The sequence below is a fragment of the Oryctolagus cuniculus genome, chromosome 15 (genome assembly GCF_964237555.1).
Source record: "Oryctolagus cuniculus chromosome 15, mOryCun1.1, whole genome shotgun sequence".
In the NCBI taxonomy this organism is placed as follows: Eukaryota; Metazoa; Chordata; class Mammalia; order Lagomorpha; family Leporidae; genus Oryctolagus; species Oryctolagus cuniculus.
In genome coordinates this window covers 17,798,794-17,821,206 of record NC_091446.1, presented here as the reverse complement: position 1 = coordinate 17,821,206, position 22,413 = coordinate 17,798,794, and the positions used below count along the sequence as shown (strand labels likewise).

Sequence of the window (22,413 nt, the reverse complement as noted above, 5' to 3'; positions counted from 1 at the left end):
TCTTTCCTGCTTTCTTTCCTTTTTCCTTGCCTCATAACCTAGAGGTTTGCTTATTTGCCTCTGAATTCCTAGCAACATTCTTTGAATACTTCCTTTTGGCAAGACCTGAATTCCTCTCAGCAGCCTGGCTAGATCCTCTGTGTAACAGTTCCTTCCTTCTGCTCTTCTGGTTATGTCAGCCTCATTCTGCCTTCCATGTGGAGCTTCCCAGGCACTTAGTGTTGTTTCTAAGCCTATTTCCCCAGCTTCTGTGGCTTAGCTTTAACAGTCAAGAAAATTATTTACTTCAATATATATGTGTGTGTGTGTGTGTGTGTGTGTGTTTGTATGTTTCCAAGCTAATTTTAATTTCAAATATGACAGAGTGATTTAGATGTAGAGAAATTTAATTCTGTTGTCAGATGTAAGACACAAAGTGGGGAAATAGTGAAGGCAAATACACGTGTGTGTGCACACACGTATATGCATGTGTACTTGTCAGTCTTTATGAGCCTCTGTGTCTTAGAAGTCACTCTCATATAAGTGGGCAAAGTATTCGAACAGAAAATTCCAAGTATGTGCACAGATAATATGTTTTGGTTAAAACTTAACCAAAAGGAAAAGATATCAGTTCTTCAACTGTTAAACAAACTTAGGTAAAAGTCTTATCTTTTTTTTTTTTTTTTTTTGACAGGCAGAGTGGACAGTGAGAGAGAGAGACAGAGAGAAAGGTCTTCCTTTGCCGTTGGTTCACTCTCCAATGGCCGCCGCGGCTGGCGCGATGTGGCCGGCGCACCGCGCTGATCCGATGGCAGGAGCCAGGAACCAGGTGCTTTTCCTGGTCTCCCATGGGGTGCAGGGCCCAAGCACTTGGGCCATCCTCCACTGCACTCCCTGGCCACAGCAGAGAGCTGGCCTGGAAGAGGGGCAACCGGGACAGAATCCGGCGCCCCGACCGGGACTAGAACCCGGTGTGCCAGCGCCGCTAGGCGGAGGATTAGCCTAGTGAGCCGCGGCGCCGGCCCAAAAGTCTTATCTTTTTAAACCTATCAAGCCAGAATGCATCTTTTTAAAGACAGTGTTTACTGTCAATAAGAATGTGGTAAAGGCTGGTATGTTGCTGGTGGCAGGGATTCAATGATGACAAATGCTCTGCTAGGCAGTGTGATCGGAACTGTCCACAGGCTGACCATTCTGACCTTCCTCCTTCCCATCCCACTTATTTTAGGGATCTAGTCTATGAAAATTTCCTAAATTTGAAATTATTAACTTGAAAATTACCATAGCACTATTTAGGGTGTCAAGCTTGGAGACAATGTAAATACCCACAACAAAATATAGTAGATGTATGTGTGTGTTAAGATTATTCTTATTTTAATTTTTTCTATTATTTTATACATTTCTTTTATGATAGTGAAGCTCAATCTAGGATAATTCAGGAGAGGTTATTTGTGTTTACTTGTAGGCTTTAACTTGCCATTTTGTGTAGGCTAGCTCATACTGATGACTTTCTCTGAATGCCCACGCTATCATAGAAGTCATAGATTCAACACTGAGCCACTCTGTTTGGTAGCATTTCCTAAATCCTTCAAGTGTAGTTTACAAGACTCTCTGCCTTTGAGAACTGAGTACTTCCTTTAAATTTCCTGGACCATAAGAGAGGCTCTAATTCCTGCTGGATTTGTCCTTTGTATGCTTTCTCTTCTCTTACCCATAAGATTTGTAACTGGAGTTGATAATCTTCTAATGTTATGTTTTTAGACAATGGTCCCTGCTTGGGATATAGAAAACCAAACCAGCCCTACAGATGGCTGTCCTACAAACAGGTAAGTTCACCCATGGCCTTAGAAAGATTGTTTTGTTCATGTTGTATTCTGAGATAACTTGGTCTCTTTATGGATCTTGATTTTTTTCTCTCCCTGTTTTTAGGTATCAGATCGAGCAGAGTACCTGGGCTCCTGTCTCTTACATAAAGGACATAAACCATCACCAGACCAATTTATTGGCATCTTTGCTCAGAATAGGCCAGAGGTAAATGTGTGGAAGCCAGCTAAAAGGAATAAGTCACTTCCAATCCAGCATTCTGACGCTGTTGATGACTTACCAAAGCTATTACACTTTTGTTACTGCTTATTCTCCTGTTTGAAATAGTTACAGCTCAGAGTCTCTTGAAATCCCAATTGAATGTCTAGTGCTTAGGCTAGGTATTTGGACTTGTCTTATTTCCCAATCCATTGTGACCACTTTAAGTCAATCTGGTTATTATTTGGGGAAAATAAGGAAGTTAGGAGGAACTACCAAATAAGACCTTAAAAGTATTGTGGAAAAGACTGTGTTAGTATCAGAATTAAAACTTGCACACTATATTTGAACTAGTAAATCAAGCCACCCATTGCTAGTAAGTCTAGGCATAGCCATCTTTCCACAGTGAGTTATAAGCAGATTTTAGACAATAAGAAGACGATTGGAATTAAGCTTCTATTCAAATTCTGATAACGTCATCAGGCCTGATATCTGCATGGAAAGTCTTTGTATGGTTGACATAATCACCAGAGCTACTTGATTAAGCAAGTTTGTGGGATTAATCCCAAAAATAGGAGCAGACAACTGGTCATGTATTCAGTGACCCGCATAGTCCATTTTTGTTATACCCAGCTTCAAGAATAGTAGGTATCCTTGACTCTAGTTTAAAAAGTTAAAACCCAACCTAGTGGCCGGCTGTAGTGCCAGCATCCCATATGGGCACTGGTTCCAGTCCTGGCTGCTCCACTTCCCATCCAGCTCCCTGCTATGGTCTGGGAAAGCAGTAGAAGATGGCCCAAATTTTCCTTGGGCCCCTGCACTGTATGGGAGACTTGGAATAAGTTCCTGGCTCATGGCTTCAGATCAGTACAGTTCCAGCCATTGCAGCCATCTAGGAAGTGAACCAGCGGATGGAAGACCTCTCTCTCTCTCTCCCTCTCCCTCTCCCTCTCTCTCCCTCTTTTCTCCCTCTCCCTCCCTCTCTCCATCTTCCTCTCCCTCTCTCTGCCTCTCTGTAGCTCTGCCTTTCAAATAAAATAAATAAATCTTAAAAAAAAAAAAAACCCAACCTAGTGAAATTAATCTGGTAGCTGCCATAATAAGATATACAGACTGTGGGACATAACACACCTTTATTTTCTCACAGATCCAGAGGCTGGAAGTCCAAGACTAGGGTGTCAGCAAGTTTTGTTTTTCCTGATCCCACTCTCCTTGACTTGGCACCTCCTTTCATGTCCTCACAGGACCTGTGCTCTGTGCGTAGGCATCCCTGTCGTCTCTTCCTCTTCTGTTTATTTATTTCATTTGGAATGCAGAAAGACAGAGAGACAGAGATAAATTGTTCACCTGCTGGTCACTTTCCAAATACCTACAACAGTCAGGGCTGGGCCAGGCTGAATCCAGGACCAGGAATTCAATCCAAGTCTTCCACTTGGGTGGCAGGGACTCAGCCACTTGATGCTGCCCAGAGTCTGTACAAGCAGAAAGCTGGAAGGAAGAATGAGCCAGGCCTGCAGCTCATCTATTGTATGATGCACATTATATATTATATATTATTATATGATGCAGTCATCCCAAGCAGCAGCTTAACCATTGTGCCAAATACCAACCCTTCTTTCTCTTCTTGTGAGGATAAGAGCCATATCGGATAAGGGCTCTACTCTGATGACTTCATTTAAGCCTAACTACCTTGTTAAAGGCTCCATCTCAGATACAATCACATTGGAATTTAGAGCTTAAACAAGAATTTGGTGTGGAGTAGAGGAAGGGAACACCAATCCATTCAATAACACAGAGGCTGACATTTAAGTTCCTCCATTAGCAGATTCTGACCTACCTTTCCAATCATGGTTCTCTTTGATATACAGTGATATCACACCATCCTATCTTTGTTCACCCACTGACTTCTCTGAATGCCTTAGGTATCTTTATCTCCATAGAAAATCCTACCACTCCTCTAAAGCCCTGAACAATTTCCATTCTGGTTTTCCAAACAGTCCCAGGTGGCCTTTTCCTATCCCGGAAAGTGGTCTCTGCCTACCTAATGTTTTCCATACAGAGGTATGGAACTTCATGGATGGAACATATCACACTCCACCTTTGTGTTCTAGCCTACTTTTGTATTTAGTTATTTATGTGTTTAGCTTCTCTCACTTACTTAACCATACCTTACAGCGTATCAATGACAGTCCCTGTGGCCTCACAGTGACTTTTTTTTTTTTTTACATAAAAGGCACCAAATAAGCATTTGTTGGCTGAATGACTGAACTAATATGCTTCAAAGTCATTGTCCACTGCTCACTTGCATTTCTCTCTATGCAGTGGGTCATCTCTGAGTTGGCTTGTTACACATACTCCATGGTAGCTGTCCCTCTGTATGACACCTTGGGAGCAGATGCCATCATATACATTGTCAATCAGGGTAAGATTTTTCTATTACATTGAACCTTATTCTTTCTTAATGCTAAATAATTTTTCAATCTCTGCTTTTTTTCCTTTCCGTTTCAGCAGACTTGAAATGATGTGGCCAGAAAGTGCTTAAGTCTTTCTGGTCCTGTAGTACTGAGGATGTCACTTGCTTGGAAGTTAGAAAAATCCCATAAAACAAAGATTTGCTTAGATAAAAGCTTCAAGGAAATACTTCAAGGTGGCATAATATGATAATATAGTTTACAGACAAGCTTACTTACTTTGAACACATTGGATAAAAGCCTATAAAGTGAGCTCAATTTACTAAATCAGGGTGAAGCCACAGATTTTATTTCCTATCCATGTAAATCCAAGTCAGTAGAATTAATCGTCATGTAACAATGTTTACGGTGAATCCATAGATAGAAAAAAAAATGGCCATTGTTAGAGGAAAAATGTCCAAGCTCAGTGGTGAAATAAAGTCCCTTTAACATAAAAAAGTTGTTTTTTTCCTGTTGGAGAACTAATATATTGAGTAGATCCATTTTAACCACAGACACCATGAGAAGCTTTCTATTTGTCAAACAAGTGTCAGAGCAAATGCTAACACTTAGAATCATGAAATGCTTACCTGGTAACAGTCCCATCCTTTCTCTTCTACCGTCTAGTCCCCTCTTGAAGCAAAACGTGTCAACAAGACCACACCTCAGTATTCATACACATTGTTTGACTGACTTTTCTTTTTTTAATTTTTATTTAATGAATGCATTTTTACACAGACACATCTTTAGGAACGCAGTGGTTCTTTCCCCCATTCCCCCACCCAGCTTCCATCCCATCTCCCTTTCCCTCTCCCATCTCCTTCCTCATTATGGTTCATTTCTGAGGAGGAACTTCATGGTTCCTTTAGAAACTGTAAAGTGTCTTGGCAGCATACAAGAAAACTATCTGCTTCTGTTTCAATTAAGCTAATTTATTATCAATGGAATATTTCATGTTTTACACGATAAAGCTGATTTGTAGATATAATCTCCTTTGGGGAATCTACTAGCTTTGGAATTTTTGAAAATCTCTTCTCCTTGCAAAAAAAAAAAAAAAAAAACAGCAGAGCAGGTGACCTCTGGTTCTATTTCTGCTTCCAGCTGATATCACCACTGTGATCTGCGATACACCCCAAAAGGCATCAGTCCTGATAGGAAACGTGGAGAAGGGCCTCACCACAGGCCTGAAGACAATCATTCTCATGGACCCCTTTGAGGATGACCTGAAACAAAGAGGGGAGAAATGTGGAGTTGAGATCTTCTCTCTGCTTGATGCTGAGGTATGGATCTGGAACTCAGCTGTTCCAACACTATGGACAGCTTCCAGAACATTCACACGAGAGCACGGGACTGTTGTTCTCCAAGGTTGGCAGACAAGGACTCATTAGACTCACACCATGAAGCTTGAAAATTAATTCCTTCAGGATAACCCAGAAACCTGTGTCGGGGAAGGACAAAGTTCCATGGCCTGTTACATAGACTTCTAAGTAAAGAACATATAAATACTGAGTTGAGTGATAGGATGTGGCTCCCGGAGCCACACTGCTTGGCTTCACATTCCAGCCCCACATCTACTGGGTAACCTTGGACAGTTACTGCATGTCTCCCTTTCCCCACCCATAAAATGAAGATAAAAACTATCCCTATATCACATAGTTGCTGTAAGAGCTAGATGAGTTTGCACATGTAAATTGCTCAAGGTAGTGACTCATATGTGGTAGGCTCTGAAATGTTAACCATTCATATTATTCTAAAAATATTTAGTGATGGTTCCAGATGATGGAAGTTTAAAGAGTATGATGGGAATTTTGCACATTTGAGATCTACCATCTTTAGGCTGGTTCTCTAGAGAACTTTGAGCTCTTCCCTGGGGCTTCCATTGTGCCTGAAAATTGACTTCTGGCCCTGATCCAGGTTGGAATTTGATTATATTCCAGTGGAGGGGTTCTCATGGAAAAGGGGAGGGAGGGCCATATGTACCATAAGTCTGTCCATATCAACCAATTTCTTTCCTTCTTTGTTTTCTGTTCATGAAGAATTTAGGCAAAGAGAACTTCAGAAAACCTTTGGTAAGTTTTCTTCTGCCTGAATTTGAGTCTTGTCCCAATCAACTGTCAAATTTCATGATAGACTAAGCCTTTGTGCTCCCCTCTGCAGCCTCCTAACCCAGAAGATCTGTGCATCATCTGTTATACCAGTGGAACTACAGGTCAGTGCCCATGAAGCTGTCTCTGAGGCCCCTGGTCAGTCAGAAACATGGCTTGAGTCCCTGACCCCTGACGGGCTAGTAAACAGACCCTCAAATTAGTCCTGACCGTAGAGCCTCACAGCCTGACTTTTGAATGTGGATTTCCAAGCAGAGAAACATAAGCATAGATATTCATAGACTTTATTGAATATACTGGGATGTGTTAACATGCTGTAGATTTTAAAGGTCTTAAAGGTAACATCAGAAAGTCAATTTCTTACACACACACACACACATACACACACACAACTCACCACTTTCACCATTTGATACCACTAGAGAGGTTTCATTCAATCTTGGTAGCTCAGTGATACTTCACTACAGATGACTTTACCCACAACCCTACATCTAGCCATCTATTAAACTGTTTACTCATTTTTAAAAAAATATGTATTTATTTGAAAGTCAGAGTTAGAGAAAAGGGGAGAGAGGGAGAGAGATCTTCTATCCGTTGGTCTACTCTCCAGATAGCTGAAATAGCTGGGCCCAGGCCAGGCTGAAGCCAGGAGCCAGGAGCTTCATCCAGGTCTCTCATGTGCAAGGGACTAATAGCTGGGCCATCTTCTGCTTTCCCAGGTACAATAGCAGGGAGCTGGATGGGAAGTGGAGCAGCTGGGATTCAGACTGGTGCCCATATGGGATGCTGGCATTGCAGGTGGTAGCTTTACCTGCTACATCACAATGCTGGTCCCATTTATTCATTTTTAATATGGTCCATGATCATCTACAGTTACAGTCATCCAGTATGCCCAGTTTATAAGATTTATAATGATATAATTAGGCAATATTGTTAAATCTGAAGTCAGAAGTATATGAACAGCACAAAGAGGGTTTGGTTTATTTGGATCTTTGCATTTGACTACTTCTGAGATCATGGCTGTGCCCTTTGTGGCAAGAGAATGTTGATGATCCATTGAGCAGTAGAACTCTCATGGCATTAATTGTCCCTAAACAGAGGCACATGCCATCCCCAAAAAGACAGTGATGGGAAATGCTCTTGACTCTCCAGAAAAGAATCAATTGAATCTAGGATCTTTCATGGCCAGAGGCAACCTATCAGCTACATAAAGGACCTTTCTCTCGCCTCTTCTTTCCTACAGGTAACCCTAAAGGAGCTATGCTAACCCATCAAAATGTTGTTTCGAATGCTGCTGCTTTTCTTAAATGTATAGAGGTCAGTGGTCAATTGGAAAAGAGGCTCTCATTAAAACGTGAATCTGTTATAAGATTTGTGTTCTTGAAGTTAGAAGAGACACAGCGGGGGAGGGGGGAACAGGTTAAAAGCTTGAGTGTGGACAGACATTGATTGGTCTTTGTTTAAAAGCTGGAGTATGTTCAGTGCTGGTGTGGTCTTTGGAAGACTGTGCAGTTAAAGGCATGTTAGGGTTATACAGTATACCACCTGTAGAAGTGTCATGTGGAATCCTGGGAAGAGGCAGTATTTAAATTTCCATTGGAAGAGAAAACTGACATTAATCCAATGTTGTCTTCTCTCTGTTCCCTGATCTATAGCATACTTTTCAGCCCACCCCCAACGACGTGACAATATCCTACCTCCCCTTGGCTCATATGTTTGAGAGGGTTGTACAGGTGAGTATCCTATGTTCCTAGCAGCCATGGGGAAAGGGGGTCATGCTTGCTCTTCCCATGTTTACTCCAAGGGCAACTACACAGCATTTATAGCTCAGGGGATTGACTCCTCTGAGTCCACATCCTGGCATTACCCTCCTTTCCTCTGTTGTGTCTGCTCATGCCCAAGGGATTCGTGCTTGCTCCTGTCTTACGTGAGTGTGGGAGCCCCAGGAATCACAGCCAGCTCCGTATCTACACTGAAGTCTGAGCTGACACATGAGGGACTGTGTCTTCTTTTGCATTTTATTTTGGTTAGCATTTTTAAAAATATCTAAAGATAAAGAACAGGAATTTCCCCATAGAAGAGCAGGGACAGAACATCTGATCCAGTCAAGGAGGGAGGTTGTCGCCACAGGTGTTTTCACATCACACCTGACTGTGTAAGGTGGTATTGTCATCCGTGGTGTGGGAGCTGGAGGAGCACTGTCCAGCTGGGAGCCAACTCCAGGCTTTTCAGCTACTCCGAGGTGAATTTAAGAACAGAATATAGTGCTGGAGAGTCTTCTCTCTGATGTCCCCTGAAGACTTCAACTGGCTTCTGGTAGATAGATGCATAAAATGCCAAAATACAAGATCCAGTTCCTCAAACTGAAGTGTTGATATCTGATTAATGAAAAATTGACTTTTATTAATTCCTTACAGTTTTTAGAATGTTTATTTTTATGCTTTTAAAGATTTATTTATTTATTTGAAAAGCAGAGTTACAGAGAGAGGGAGAGACACACAGAGAGATACTCCATCTGCTGGTTCACTCCCCAAATGGCTACAACAGCTGTGGCTGGGCCAGGCTGAAGCCAGGAGCCCTGGAACTCCATCTGGTTCTCACATATGCATGGCAGGAGCCCAAGTGCTCAGGCCATCTTTCACCGTCTCCCCAGACACATTAGAAGGGAGGTGCGTGGGAAGTGGAGCAGTGGGAAATCAAACCAGTGGCCATATGGGAGGCTGGCATCAAAGGAAGTCGCTTAACCCACTGCACCACAATGCAAGTCCCTGAAAAATGGATTCTAATAAAACTAAAAATAATTTGAGCAGCTGGTGCTGTGGCATAGCAGGTAAGGCTTGCTGCCTGCAGTGCCAGCATCCCATAAGGATGCCGGTTTGAGTCCTGGCTGCTCCACTTCCAAGCCAGCTCTCTGCTATGACCTAGGAAAGCAGTGGAAGATGGCTCAAGTCCTTGGGCCCCTGCACCTGTGTGGGAAACCTGGAGGAGGCTCCTGGCTCCTGGCTTTGGATCGGCACAGCTCCAGCTGTTGCAGCCATTTAGGGAGTGAACCAGCCAAAGGAAGACCTCTCTCCCTGCCTCTCCTTCTCTCACTGTGTAACTCTGACTTTCAAATAAAATAAATAAATCTTAAAAAAAAAAACAATTTGAGCATTTCTGCAAATGGGAGGACTTGAGTTTCACAGGCAGTATTTTTTCTGAGTGCCTCAGAAAGGTGTCTTCTGTTGGAAGGAATGTGAACCTGTCACACAGAGATGTGGTAGAGTTAGGGTGATACAGGACACTCACAATCTGTGTTATCTGTCCTGTCACCTCAACAGAAAGGAGTTTTCAGACTTTCTTGGGGGGAGGCTCTCAGACACTGGGTACCTGCATCGGGAGGGGGAAAAGCATCCACGGGCCTTACCCTGCTCCCTCATTTCTGTCCAAGGTGGGCCCCTCCGGAAGTGGTCTCTCCTCTGAGCCCTGCTCTTTGGTTTTGCTTCTAGTCTGTCATTTATTCCTGTGGATCCAGAGTTGGGTTCTTCCAAGGGGATATCCGGCTGCTGCCTGATGACATGAAGACTCTAAAGCCCACGGTGTTCCCCACGGTGCCGCGACTCCTTAACAGGATCTATGATAAGGTACCAACCTCACTAGTACTGGCCTTGCCCCGGGTCACAGGGGACTGTGTGAACCATCTCAGCCCCATCTCCCTCCACTGCTCCTGCAAGATTCCACTTAGTAGAACCACATTGACAAACACATGCATGGGAAACCATGGTAAGTGAAACACCCTCCCATCTGGAGACTACTTGGGTCTGAGCTGGAGCAGGAAGAGCTCAACTTGGAGCCTTGGGAGCCCCTGAATGTCCAGCTGACATGCTGGACAGCCGTTACGCTGACTTCCAAATAGACCCTGATTACTGAGCTTCTTGCTGAGGTGCCAGGCTCATGGTCAAGAGTTTAGATGCATACTCTGAAAAGTGAAATTCAGATACACTTACTGTCTCCAACTTATGATAAGGAAACTGAGCCTTGAAGATTAAATAATCAGCCCAGAGTCATATCCAACAGGGGCAAGGGCCAGCATCAAACTGTCACGTAGTAGCTTTAGCTGCCCTTGGTCTTGGCTCGGCTCAGTGTTCACTAGGGATTGCAAAATGGTGATTGTTTTCCCCTGTTGTCCTTCCTGCATTCATTTGCTGAGATCCATAAAGGTTTTACAAATATTTGATTCTTTCCCTTTATTTCCCAATCTTCAGAAAAATGAATTCATGCTCCAGCAGTCTTCACAAGTAGCCAGCAACATTTTTCTTTGTCTCCTTATGAACTCATGATTTTAATATTTGTATGTATATTTAACCCATCTCAGTCATCAGTCATTGTGGATGTTCACATGTGCTTTCTCAGAAGCTGGGAGCCCCGTCCAGTTGCTCCTGTGTTCCTTTGACAGGAGTCAGGAGTCTCTGATAGGTTCTTTGTTTCCTAGCACAAGAGGGCCCAAGCTCTTCTTGTATATTTCTCATCCACATCTTGTTTAGGTTAATTCCTTGAAGTAGTCCTTAGTGCGGGAATTTTTTTAAAAGATTTACCTCTTTATTTGAAAGACAGAGTTAGAGAGGAGAGGAGAGAGAGAATGAGAGAGAGAGAGGGAGAAAGAGAGAGAGAGGGAGAAAGAGAGAGAGAGGGAGAAAGAGAGAGAGAGGGAGAGAGAGAAAGAGAGATCCCCTATCCACTGGTTTACTACCCAAATGGCCACAAGGGCTGGACTGGGCCAAGCTGAAGCCAGGAGCCTGGAACTCCATCCAGGTCTCCCACGTTGGTGGCAAGGGCCCAAGAACTTGGGCCATCTTCCGCCTTCTTCCCAGGTGCATTGGCAGAGAGCTGGATCGGAAGCAGAGCAGCTGGGACTGAAACCAGCAGAACGGGAATTTTAACTCAGAGAATAAGATACCAACTAATAATTCTGAGGATCTGGAGCCCAGAGGACACAACTAAGCATGGCCAACCTTCACATGTTTGCATCTTACCCCCAAGATTCTAGTGTTCTCTTTTATGTTTGGGATTCATCAGGTGCTGGACTAGAGCTCCAGGGACAAGGCAGGCAGCGTTCTAGAACACAGATGATTTCTAAACATTGAAAATCCTGGTCTCAACAGGGTTATTAACAATTATAACAGTTCTCATCATGCTGCTGAATTATTTTATTTGATTGTTATGAATTTTCTTCATGTTATTAGACTTTTTAAAATTTTTGAGCAACAGTACCTTATAATATGCTCATATAGTAAACTACAATACATTGTTTACTTCCAGGATTTGTTTTTTAAATGAAGAATGTGTTGTTAGCATGAATCTCCAATTCTAACACTTTGTCAGTGACTTCTTAGGGGAAGGTACAACATGCAAATGTTGAAGAAAATCTCTTACATTTGACAGAAGTATCAGGAATGACATGATACAGTCACAGTGTAGATCCTGGTAACAGAGGGTGAGATGTCGGCAAAACAGTAACGTGACAGGTATGAGTAGATACTTAGAGCCTAGGGCACAATTTGCATTAGACAGTGAAGATAAGATGAGCATTCCAGGTTACCTGGAGGCCCAGCAGTGGGAGTCTCAACATGGAAAATAGCTGGAGAGGCAGTCTTCAAATTTTGAACTGAAAAGAATTTTTATTTCCTTTTTTTTTTTTTTAAATATTCATTTGACAGGCAGAGTGACAGAGAGAAAGAGGGAGGGATAGACAGAGAGAGGTCTTCCAGCCACTGGTTAACTCTCCAAATGACTGTAACAGCCCAGGCTGGGCCAGGTGGTAGCCAGGAACCTGGAACTCCATCTGGGTCTCCCATGTGGGTGCAGGCACCCAGGTGTTTGGGCCATCTGCTGCTGCTTTCCCAGGCACATTAGCAGGGAGCTTGATCAGTAACAAAGCAGCCGGAACTTGAACTGGCACTCTGATATGGGAAGCCTGAATCATGGGCTGAGGCTCAATCAGCTGCATCATGACATCAGCCCCAAAGTTTGGTTTCCTGTAGTCTGACTTCCTGTATAATGAAGTTTTAAAGGCTAGAATATGGACTACAGGCTTTCATTTTGGAAATAATGAGGATGGGGTCTTTCAATTGGATTGGGGTAGCTCTCTAGTAGTGTTAAGTATGAATGATGGGGCCGGCGCCGCGGCTCACTAGGCTAATCCTCCGCCTAGCGGCGCCGGCACACCGGGTTCTAGTCCCGGTCGGGGCGCCGGATTCTGTCCCGGTTGCCCCTCTTCCAGGCCAGCCCTCTGCTGTGGCCAGGGAGTGCAGTGGAGGACGGCCCAGGTGCTTGGGCCCTGCACCCCATGGGAGACCAGGAAAAGCACCTGGCTCCTGGCTCCTGCCATCGGATCAGCGCGGTGCGCCGGCCGCAGCGCGCCGGCCGCGGCGGCCATTGGAGGGTGAACCAACGGCAAAAAGGAAGACCTTTCTCTCTGTCTCTCTCTCTCTCACTGTCCACTCTGCCTGTCAAAAAATAAAAAAAAAAAAAAAAAAAAAAAAGTATGAATGATGGATTGTAGAGTCCCAAGGAGACCAGAGGGATCAGTGTCGTGGTGTAGCGGGTAAAGCCTCTGCCTGCAATGTGGGCATCCCATATGGGCACTGGTTTGAGCCCCAACTGCTTCACTTTTGACCCAGCTCCCTGCTAATGTGCCTGGGAAAGTTAGTGGAAGATGACCCAAGTGCTTGTATCTGCACCCACGTGGGAGACCCAGAAGCTTCTGGCTTCTGCCTGGTCTAGGCCTGGCTATTGTGGCCATTTGGGGAGTGAACTAGTGGATGGATGATTTCCCTCTCTGTGTCTCTCTCTGTCTCTCCCTCTCTCTGTGTAACTCTTTCAAATAAATAAAGCTTTGCTTTTTTTTAAATAGCTCTAGGGTACTGTTGAGCCAATTCTGTTTACCTAGTACCCTCAGGTAACTTTGTAGGCAGTCCTTCTTGACCACCACTTGCTTATCTTAGTTATCAAAGTTGTTTGCCAAGGACCAAAAATCAGAGACAGCTGCAGCTGTGTGTGTATGAAGCTCACTGCTTTCTGAGTTGGGGGCTTAATTCTCTGAGTTCATCATCATTCAGCAACCCAGTTCGTGAGTGTGGGGCCACTCTTTATGAAGCTGGAATGTACCATCTCTCACTTGTTGAACAATGGCCTTGGTGAGTATCCCCAGTAGGTTTCTAACTAAGAGGAGCTGTCACCCTGCAGGTACAAAATGAAGCCAACACACCCTTGAAGAAGTTCTTGCTAAATGTGGCCACTACCAGTAAATTCAATGAAGTCAAAAAGGGAATTATCCGACGGGACAGCCTGTGGGACAAGCTCATCTTTGCCAAGATCCAGGTAGGTTGGGTAGATCTTGGCCAGAGCCAGGTGAATATTTAGGTCATGCATACTTGGCTTTTCCTCTCATGGTTGAGCTCTACTTTAACTGGAGGTCCTTATGGACTTTCTGTGTCACTTGCCCTTTCAGATACCTCTTGTATAATGTTGCCATGAAAAGAAATTGGTGAAAAAGCATAAAACAGATTTGATTTCAGTTCTAGCACTTTCATATTCTCTTATACAGTCTGCTAAAATAAGTAATTTGAGGGGGCCCCAAATAAGAATTGCATTTGGAACTTAAAAACAATGCAGATTCTAGTCTCAGTCATGGATGATGATGGCAACAGTAGCTAACATTTTAAGTCCTATTCACCACGCCAGGCCCTATGCTAAGAGTTTGTAAATTAACTAGTTTAATTCTTATAACAACACCAGGTAGGCTATGATGCCCATCTTATAATGGAGGAAGCTGACACCAAGAGAATAGATTCCAGCAGGTTTTTTTGTTTCTTCTGAACAGGACAGCCTAGGCGGGAAAGTTCGCTTTGTGGTCACTGGAGCTGCCCCCATCTCCACTCCAGTCCTGACATTCCTCCGGGCGGCAATGGGATGTCCGGTAAGATCTTAATTTTGCACAAATAAAGCTGTTTAAATAAAAATGAAACTACTCCTGAGAAGTAACAAAGTCACCCAAAATCTCAAAATTGAGAAAATGACCTTTCATATTTCTTTCTAAGAGTTTTTCATGTAGTCATAAATTAATCTTTGTCACGTTAGAAAGATATTTCCTAGTCTCATTTTCTTTTGCCTTGTGTATTGCTATAAGAGTTTGTATAATCAAACTAATTAATCTTTCCTATTTGTGACTTTCAGTTGCTTAGACAGGACTTCCTAACTCCAGTACTTCCTAAGATTGTTTTCCTCTCTACTTTTTGGTAATCTTAAGGCGTTACATTTTTTTCTGTTCATGTCTCTGGTCCATCTGGAATTGTTTAGGGCTTGGACCTGTATATTGTCTCATTTTTGCTCCTAAGTGGAAACTTTCATTCATTCAACCAGTCGTGTACAACATGAACAAAAACAGAAAAGCAGGCAGAGGCTCGTCCTCAGAGAAATGTCCTCTATCCATATAACTGTAATCAACTAGGATTTGGTATTGATGCTAGAGGCCTACAGTCTTTCCACTTAGCATCCTCTTAACCACTCTGAATACTTCCCTTTCCATGAGCTCCTAAACCAGTGCAGCAGAAAGTCCTACTCCCAGCATCCTTCCAGAAGCATCTTCTCTAAGCCTTTCTCTTTATTTCTACCAGCTCTGCCTCTTTCAGGCCACACCCTCACCACAGTAGCTTATGAACTTGTTTCCTCCACCAGCATCCCTCCAGTCAAGAATATTTTCTGTACTGGAAGTTAGCAAACTGCAGCACAAGCCAAAGCTGGCTCACCACCTGTTTTTATAAACAAAATTGTACTGAAACATAGCCATGTCCATTCATTCATACATGGATTATGGCTGATTTTGTGTTACACTAGCAGTTAATTGTTGAAACACATACTTGATGGTTCACAAAGCTGAAAACCTTTGGCATCTTTCCCTGGGGGGAAAAAAAAATCTTGCTAGCCCTACAGCTTGAGTTACTTCACTTTAAAAATGCTACCCCATTCTTCAGTGGCACTACTTATTTTTTCAGTGGTGCTCCATTGCCTGTCTTCAAGTCTGATCACCACTTGGCTTGCATATTGCTTGTTTGATAACCCACTTCCCCATTAACTTGAAATGCTACATTTTTATGTAAGTTTCTGTATTGCGGTCTACTGTTTTTGAGTGAACACCCACTTGTAATGACTTAGCAACTTCAGCATGAATTCAAGGTCTTAAGACACCAAGTTTCCTCTGAAATTTAGAGACCTTGCGGCAGCCAGAGGGCACAGCCAGCTCGTGCTTTAGGTACATCTCAAAGGTCTTCTTTGGTTTCCTAGGTATTTGAGGCTTATGGTCAAACAGAATGCACCGCTGGCTGTACAATTACATCTTCTGGGGACTGGACATCAGGTAGGTCCCCTGTCTGTTGGGCAGAGGGGACAGTGCTTGGGAGGACTCTAACTGAACTATGAATATTGAGTTTAGATAACCTCATTGCCCCAGACTGATGTGGCCAAATGCCAAGCTCAAGTTTTGGGCCCAGGCCTGCCAACCTTGGCCATCTGGCATTTTCAGTCTCATTCTTCTAATTAATCCATAAATATCTCAGAAATATGCCTGGAGTTGTCACTAGTTTATGGTGTCCCAGCTGACTCATTGTGGTGTATTCTAGGCCATGTTGGAGTCCCTGTAGCTTGCAATCATGTGAAATTAGAAGATGTGGCTGAAATGAACTACTTCGCAGCGAACAATGAAGGAGAGGTGAGTTGCTCATGCTTTGTAGTCAGATAATCATGGTGGGGGTGCTTAGATTGGACAGTGTACATAATTGTGAGCAGCTTTGGGTTTGACTCCTTTGAGAGCTTTAGCAAAGGATGAACTATATCTGAGACTTACTTTCCTATCTTTTACACTGGGGATTAAAACCTGGAGCTGTTTACACTGCAGTGGAAACCATCAAATGATTGAAGTTGGTGTTGTTTAAAGTGTGCATGCTAAGAGTAGCAGACTTTGCTAGCATCACGACCTTGTACTGTCTGGTGTGTAGATCTGCATCAAGGGTCACAATGTGTTCCAAGGATACCTGAAGGACCCCGAGAAAACACGGGAAGCCTTAGACAGCAATGGCTGGCTTCACACTGGAGACATTGGGCGTTGGCTCCCGGTAAGTATTTCTCCATGACTTCTGGGAGTGTGTGCTGCTGGACTGGGGGGAACAATGTGTGTACAGCAGGAGGGGCAGGTAGGTAAATCAGCTGGGGCAGCTGGAGGGCAGTAGGTCTGTGCCTATCTGACTATGACCTTCTCTTACTGTAGAGAAGAACCCAATAATTGAGAGAACCTCAGCTTGGAGTTGGGAGATCTGTGTTCTAGTTACAGCTCTTCCATGGACCAACTATGTGCAGGTTGTACTTCAAACCATTCATGAAAAATACATATTAAGTAAAAAAATCTATGGAGGTGGCATCATGGCACAGTGAGTTAAGCCACCTTTGCAGTGCTGGCATCCTATATTAGAGCTCCGGTTTGAGTCCTGGCAAACTCTTCATTTAGAAATCCTGCCTCCTGGGGCCAGCATTGTGGCAGAGGAATCCACTGCCTGTAATGGCAGCATCCATATGGGCACCAGTTAATGTCCCGGCTGCTCCACTTCCAATCCAGCTCCCTGCTGATGTGCCCTGGAACGCAGTGCGAGATGGCCCAAGTATTTGGGCCTCTGCCACTCACATGGGAAACCTAGATAAAGCTCTGGGCTCCTGGTTTCAGCCTGGTCCAACCCTAACCATTGCAGTCATTCAGGGAATGAACTAGCAGATGAAAGATTGGTCTCTCTTTCTCTCTCCTCTCTGTCATCTGCCTTTCAAATATAATAATCATTGTGCAGTAGAATTGGAGTCCCAGATTTTCCAGAGGGTCTTATTTGTGCTGGGGAAGTGGGAATATAACTAGATCTTGAAACTCCTTTCTCAATATTCAAGATTCAAGTGAGATTCAAAGAATGCTTCCAAGAGCATTAGTCCTCATGATGTACAGTGGTGTGTCCCTTACCTGCTCACGTGATGTACAAAAGGTACTTTACCTTCTGACAACTGTGTGGTTAGGCAGTTTCATCATTGTGCAAGCATAACAGACTGTACTTACACAGACTAAAATGCCTAGGATGTCCCCAGGTGAATTAATCTTATGGAACCACCATCACAGATGTGGTCTGTCTTGGACCAAAATCTTATTGGGGGTAGGGTGGAGAGATGACTACACATATTTTATAGATTTGGGTCTAGTTGTATCTTGATGATATATCTGTTTTTGTTTAATGAGTTCCCTATTCTAAGGAGCCTAGGATGTAGGTAACAGCCATGTCCCTTCACTAGCCTATTAATCACTTTCAGATAATGAATATTAGGCTCCATTGATGCCTAATTTCTTGAGTCAGCCTTGTTGATGATTTCATAGTTGGTTCAGTTTGTTGCTCTACTTAGGGTGTGATCATGTGGATTGTATTTGCCACTTGTGCCAATTCCACAGTTCCAATCTCTAAGAACTTAAGCTCCTTAGACCAATTAGCCCAGAGAAATGAAGCTGCAAATAACCTCTGGTAGCTGGTCAGACAGCTCTCCACACTATGCTTCTCTCCTAACAAGCCCAAGAATTGATGTGCCTGATTAGCACAGCTGAGCTGTTTTAGCCTGTGCCAGGTTCTAACAGGAGGGGTACATAAGGGCAAATTATGAAGGGAGAGAGCTAATGAATTCTGAAGTCTTAGTAAAAAATAACGCCTTCCTGATTCCTGAGAATTCTGGAAGTAAGAGTACAGGTTGAGTATCCCTTATCCTAAATGCTTGGGACTAGATTTGTTTCAGATTTCAGATGTTTTTGGATTTTGGAATATTTGCATAGATATTACCAGCTGAATATTCATAACCCAAAAATCTGAAATGCCCCCAAATCTGAAACTTTCTTCACTTTGGATTTCAGATTTTCTGATAGGGGATGCTCAAATGGTAATTGCAAATGAAGTTATTAGAAACTGAGAGGTGTGATATTTCCTCTTTGCATGAGACAGTTCTTCATTTGCATACCCTAACAGGCCCCAAGGACTTTCTCTGAGGCTGAATCTTGGCTTTCCACATGGACAGGCAATATAAACAGGTTCTTGCTGGAAGCCACTCTTCTTTTCCCCAAAGCCAAGAAAGAGAAGGATGGCTTAAAAGTCTCTAGAGAAATCAGCTTTTTAAAGAAGAGACTTGTCACTTCTGTACTCTCTCCCTGCTAACACCATCCCTAGGGTTCAAAAATATTGATGATTTTATTTGTCTCATACAGAACGGAACTCTGAAGATCATTGACCGTAAAAAGAACATTTTCAAGCTGGCCCAAGGAGAATACATTGCTCCCGAGAAGATAGAAAACATCTATATCAGGAGTAGATTGGTGTCACAAATCTTTGTACATGGGGACAGCTTACGGGTAATATATCGTTTTAACAAAAGCCATCTTCAAGCTTATGCTGGTTCCTGTAGCTACAGGAAATCTGTATAGGTGGGTTCAGGGTGAGATGATCCTAGCTTGGATAACTAAAGAAATGAAGCTACATTCCAAACCTCAAATAAGGCAATGCAAATGGGAAAAAATTCTTTTGAAACTATGAAAGACTCTAAACAAGTCAATAGAATTGTTAAAATAGTTAGGGTAAATGAAAGTCTTTCAGTAAAAATAAAAAACCCATTTTGTACTTAGTATCCACTCCAACAGGAATTCCTCTGGCCTAACAAACTTTTCTGTGTAATGTACTTAAACTTAGCTTTTGACAGGGCAGGGGGGCAGGGAGGGAGGGGTGGACAAGACAGAGATGTTTTATGGTTAATGCTGAACAAATTTGGATGGAACATCTTTGTAATAAGATGGTGAATGGGAAAATGGGATTTGAAATAAATAGTGAGAAAAGAGTAGGTCACTAGTACTGGACTTGAGATCTGGGGGGAACACCGGTTACAGTGATAGAACCCTGCTGCCTCTACCCACAAGGGGGACATCCCTATGCTAGTTCTCATGTGCCCTTGTGTCTTTGTTCCTTTCCATAGTCAACCTTAGTGGGAGTGGTGGTTCCTGACCCAGATATGCTCCCCCCATTTGCAGCCAAGCTTGGAGTTAAGGGCTCCCTTGAAGAACTGTGCCAAAACCAAGTAAGTATGGCTTAGGAAAGCTTCAGGCACCTGCATGTGGCCATCATGAGGAACAGGATGTCCTAGTAGCTGAGGCTCCTCTAATTTCTCATAGCTACGTCTCTGGAGGAACACTCTTCCTGCATCTGTGACAGGTGGCTGAAGCCCAAACAGATTAAAGGGTTTTATTAGACTGGGCTAGAATGGGGAGTTTCAAAAACAAAATTGTTGGGGGATGATTGGAAAAAAAGATAATTAAAAAATGCCCTCCACATTAACATTTAGTTGTGCCCCTTCTTCCTATTTTTCTTTGATAAATATTAGGTATATAATGTGTATATACATTCTATTATACCCTGCTTTTATCCTGATCTGCTTTTATGGGAATTTTGAGTTGATTCATGCTTCATTTAGGCCCTTTATAAAACAACTGTGTTCTAAGCACTCTTTTATATTCCTAGGCTATAAAAGAGGCCATTTTAGAAGACCTGCAGAAAACTGGCAAAGAAAATGGTCTTAAATCATTTGAACAGGTACATACTGCTAATGTTATCCTGGTCTTTCAGATCACACTAGGATATTTAATTAAAGTTCCATTTATAATTGGTTAACATACAGCTGGCGCCATGGCTCACTTGGCTAATCCTCCGCCTGTGGTGCCGGCACCCCAGGTTCTAGTCCCGGTTGGGGCGCCGGTTCTGTCCCGGTTGCTCCTCTTCCAGTCTAGCTCTCGGCTCTGACTCGGGAAGGCAGTGGAGGATGGCCCAAGTGCTTGGGCCCTGCACCCACATGGGAGACCGGGAGGAAGTACCTGGCTCCTAGCTTTGGATTGGCGCAGCGCGCTGGTCGCAGTGGCCATTTGGGGGTGAACCAACAGAAAGGAAGACCTTTCTCTCTCTCTCTCTGTCTAAATCTGCCTGTAAAAAAAAAAAAAAATGGTTTACATACATAATTCCCAAGGAAGGGATTTTAGATTGTGTGCCATTCACTGCAAATGGCAGTAACCTTCTGTAATATCTTGTACAGTTCCTTTTTATTCTTCATTATCCAAACTCCATTCTCTACTCATTCCTTTCCCAAATTATAAGTGCATGAGAATGGGATGTGTTTCTGTTCTCCTTGCTGTCCTACCATGGCCGAGTTCTTCACATGGCACTCAGAGGGCTATGTAGAAAAGTCCAAATCTCTAACAAATAGCTATGTGTGTGTGTTCATCTCATCTTCCAGGTCAAAACGATCTTTCTTCATCCAGAGCCATTTTCCATTGAAAACGGGCTCTTGACACCAACACTGAAAGCAAAGCGTGGAGAGCTTTCCAAATACTTTCGGAAGCAAATCGACAGCCTGTATGAGACTATCCAGGAGTAGGTTAAGGTACATACAGTTGGAAGAGGCTTGATGCTGCCTGCCCACCCACTTGGTGCTGCCTTGTGAGAATATGGATTAAAAACTATTCTTACATTCATTTTGTCTTCCCTCCTGTTGTTCTACCTACTATAAAAATAGAGCTTTTGTTAAAATTATATGACAGAATTACAATATAGAAACAACCCTGAAATAATTCAATCCTGTCCTTCTCATCTTAAATGCTGTTAATATTTTAAAAATTGTTTTAGGGTGATTTTTATCAACATGTCTTCTTTCAAGTTCCCAGTTTGTGTTTGGTGATCTTCAACATTAATGATGTCCTTTTCCTTTTTTTCTTGAGATTTATTTATGTCACACCTGCTATGCCATGATGCCAGCCCAAATACAGTTTTTTTTTGTTACTCCCAGTTTCAGGGCCTAGGGGACTCTGAGACTTCTTCCATGTTGTTTTATAGCAAACCTAACTTGCTACCAGTCCCAGCACTTACATGGGTATTCTACATAAGAGATCTGTGTGTCCTGAAAAGCTGTTTCTAATTCTTATTGTCCAGCTACTCCACAAAACCATCATTTTTAGTGAGTTTTAACTTATGATGTTACTGTGAGGTGAATTCCTTCTGTGTTCACTAAAGTCTGTGTACAAAAGGGAAAAGTGTGATAATCCTGAACATTTTCTCAGTTCTCTAGCTAGACCTCTGACTTGGGAATATAAAAAATGGGCCTATGAGAAGTTATCCAAAAAGAACGATGTTCTTACCTTGTTAGCCACAGAGCAGCTGGTGACAAAATCTATTCCCTACAGTTTGCTGCTGAGCTGGAAGCGGTGGGGGAAGCAGTTGAAACTTATGTCCAGTGAACTTTTCCAGTAAATGAAGCAAACACTGAATACAAACCTGCTGCACTGGGAAAAAAGATCTGTGGGTAAACCTGATACCCACATAACAGGCTTATCTTCTGTGAAGGAACCAACTGATCTTTGCCCCTGGACTCCAGTTCCTACTGTACCTTACCCCCAGATAATAAGTGCTTCTTCTACTTGTCAAGTCTGCACAATAAACTATTGCAGATACTATGCTGTGGTATTTGTTGTTTTATGGGCCATGGTGAAACGATTACCTAAAAATCAAGTAAACTAGTGGTTCTCAAGCTTGACTGTGTGCCACAATTACCTAGAAAGTTTAACAAGACATCCATGATTGGTGCTGCCCAGGGGTTCTGATTTAAATGGTTAGGGTTCTGCCTGGGCTCCAGAACTGTTAAAAAGTTCCAAGATGAGGCTGGCGCCACGGCTTACTAGGCTAATCCTCCACCTTGTGGCGCCGGCACACCAGGTTCTGGTCCCG

At 43.1% G+C, this 22,413-nt stretch overlaps 1 protein-coding gene across 12 annotated transcripts in view; it reads left to right on the top strand.

The window, feature by feature from the left end:
* The window catches only part of ACSL5 (acyl-CoA synthetase long chain family member 5), a 48,521-nt gene extending 26,379 nt beyond the window's left edge, over positions 1-22,142 (top strand). For 10 of the 12 annotated variants that reach the window (XM_008270512.4, XM_051823589.2, XM_017348556.3 and 7 more), the window contains 18 exons: positions 1,741-1,805; positions 1,909-2,010; positions 4,324-4,423; positions 5,553-5,731; positions 6,488-6,520; positions 6,609-6,660; positions 7,800-7,873; positions 8,212-8,289; positions 10,045-10,179; positions 13,781-13,915; positions 14,418-14,513; positions 15,878-15,950; positions 16,213-16,301; positions 16,588-16,704; positions 18,864-19,007; positions 19,622-19,723; positions 20,164-20,235; positions 20,930-22,142. In XM_008270512.4, the coding sequence (XP_008268734.2) occupies positions 1,741-1,805; positions 1,909-2,010; positions 4,324-4,423; positions 5,553-5,731; positions 6,488-6,520; positions 6,609-6,660; positions 7,800-7,873; positions 8,212-8,289; positions 10,045-10,179; positions 13,781-13,915; positions 14,418-14,513; positions 15,878-15,950; positions 16,213-16,301; positions 16,588-16,704; positions 18,864-19,007; positions 19,622-19,723; positions 20,164-20,235; positions 20,930-21,070 (1,787 nt within the window). In that variant the 3' untranslated portion in view covers positions 21,071-22,142. The remainder of the gene's footprint in view (positions 1-1,740; positions 1,806-1,908; positions 2,011-4,323; positions 4,424-5,552; positions 5,732-6,487; positions 6,521-6,608; positions 6,661-7,799; positions 7,874-8,211; positions 8,290-10,044; positions 10,180-13,780; positions 13,916-14,417; positions 14,514-15,877; positions 15,951-16,212; positions 16,302-16,587; positions 16,705-18,863; positions 19,008-19,621; positions 19,724-20,163; positions 20,236-20,929) is intronic. The other 2 variants (XM_070057220.1, XM_008270511.4) reach the window with 1 other exon arrangement.
* Positions 22,143-22,413: the final 271 nt, after the last annotated feature.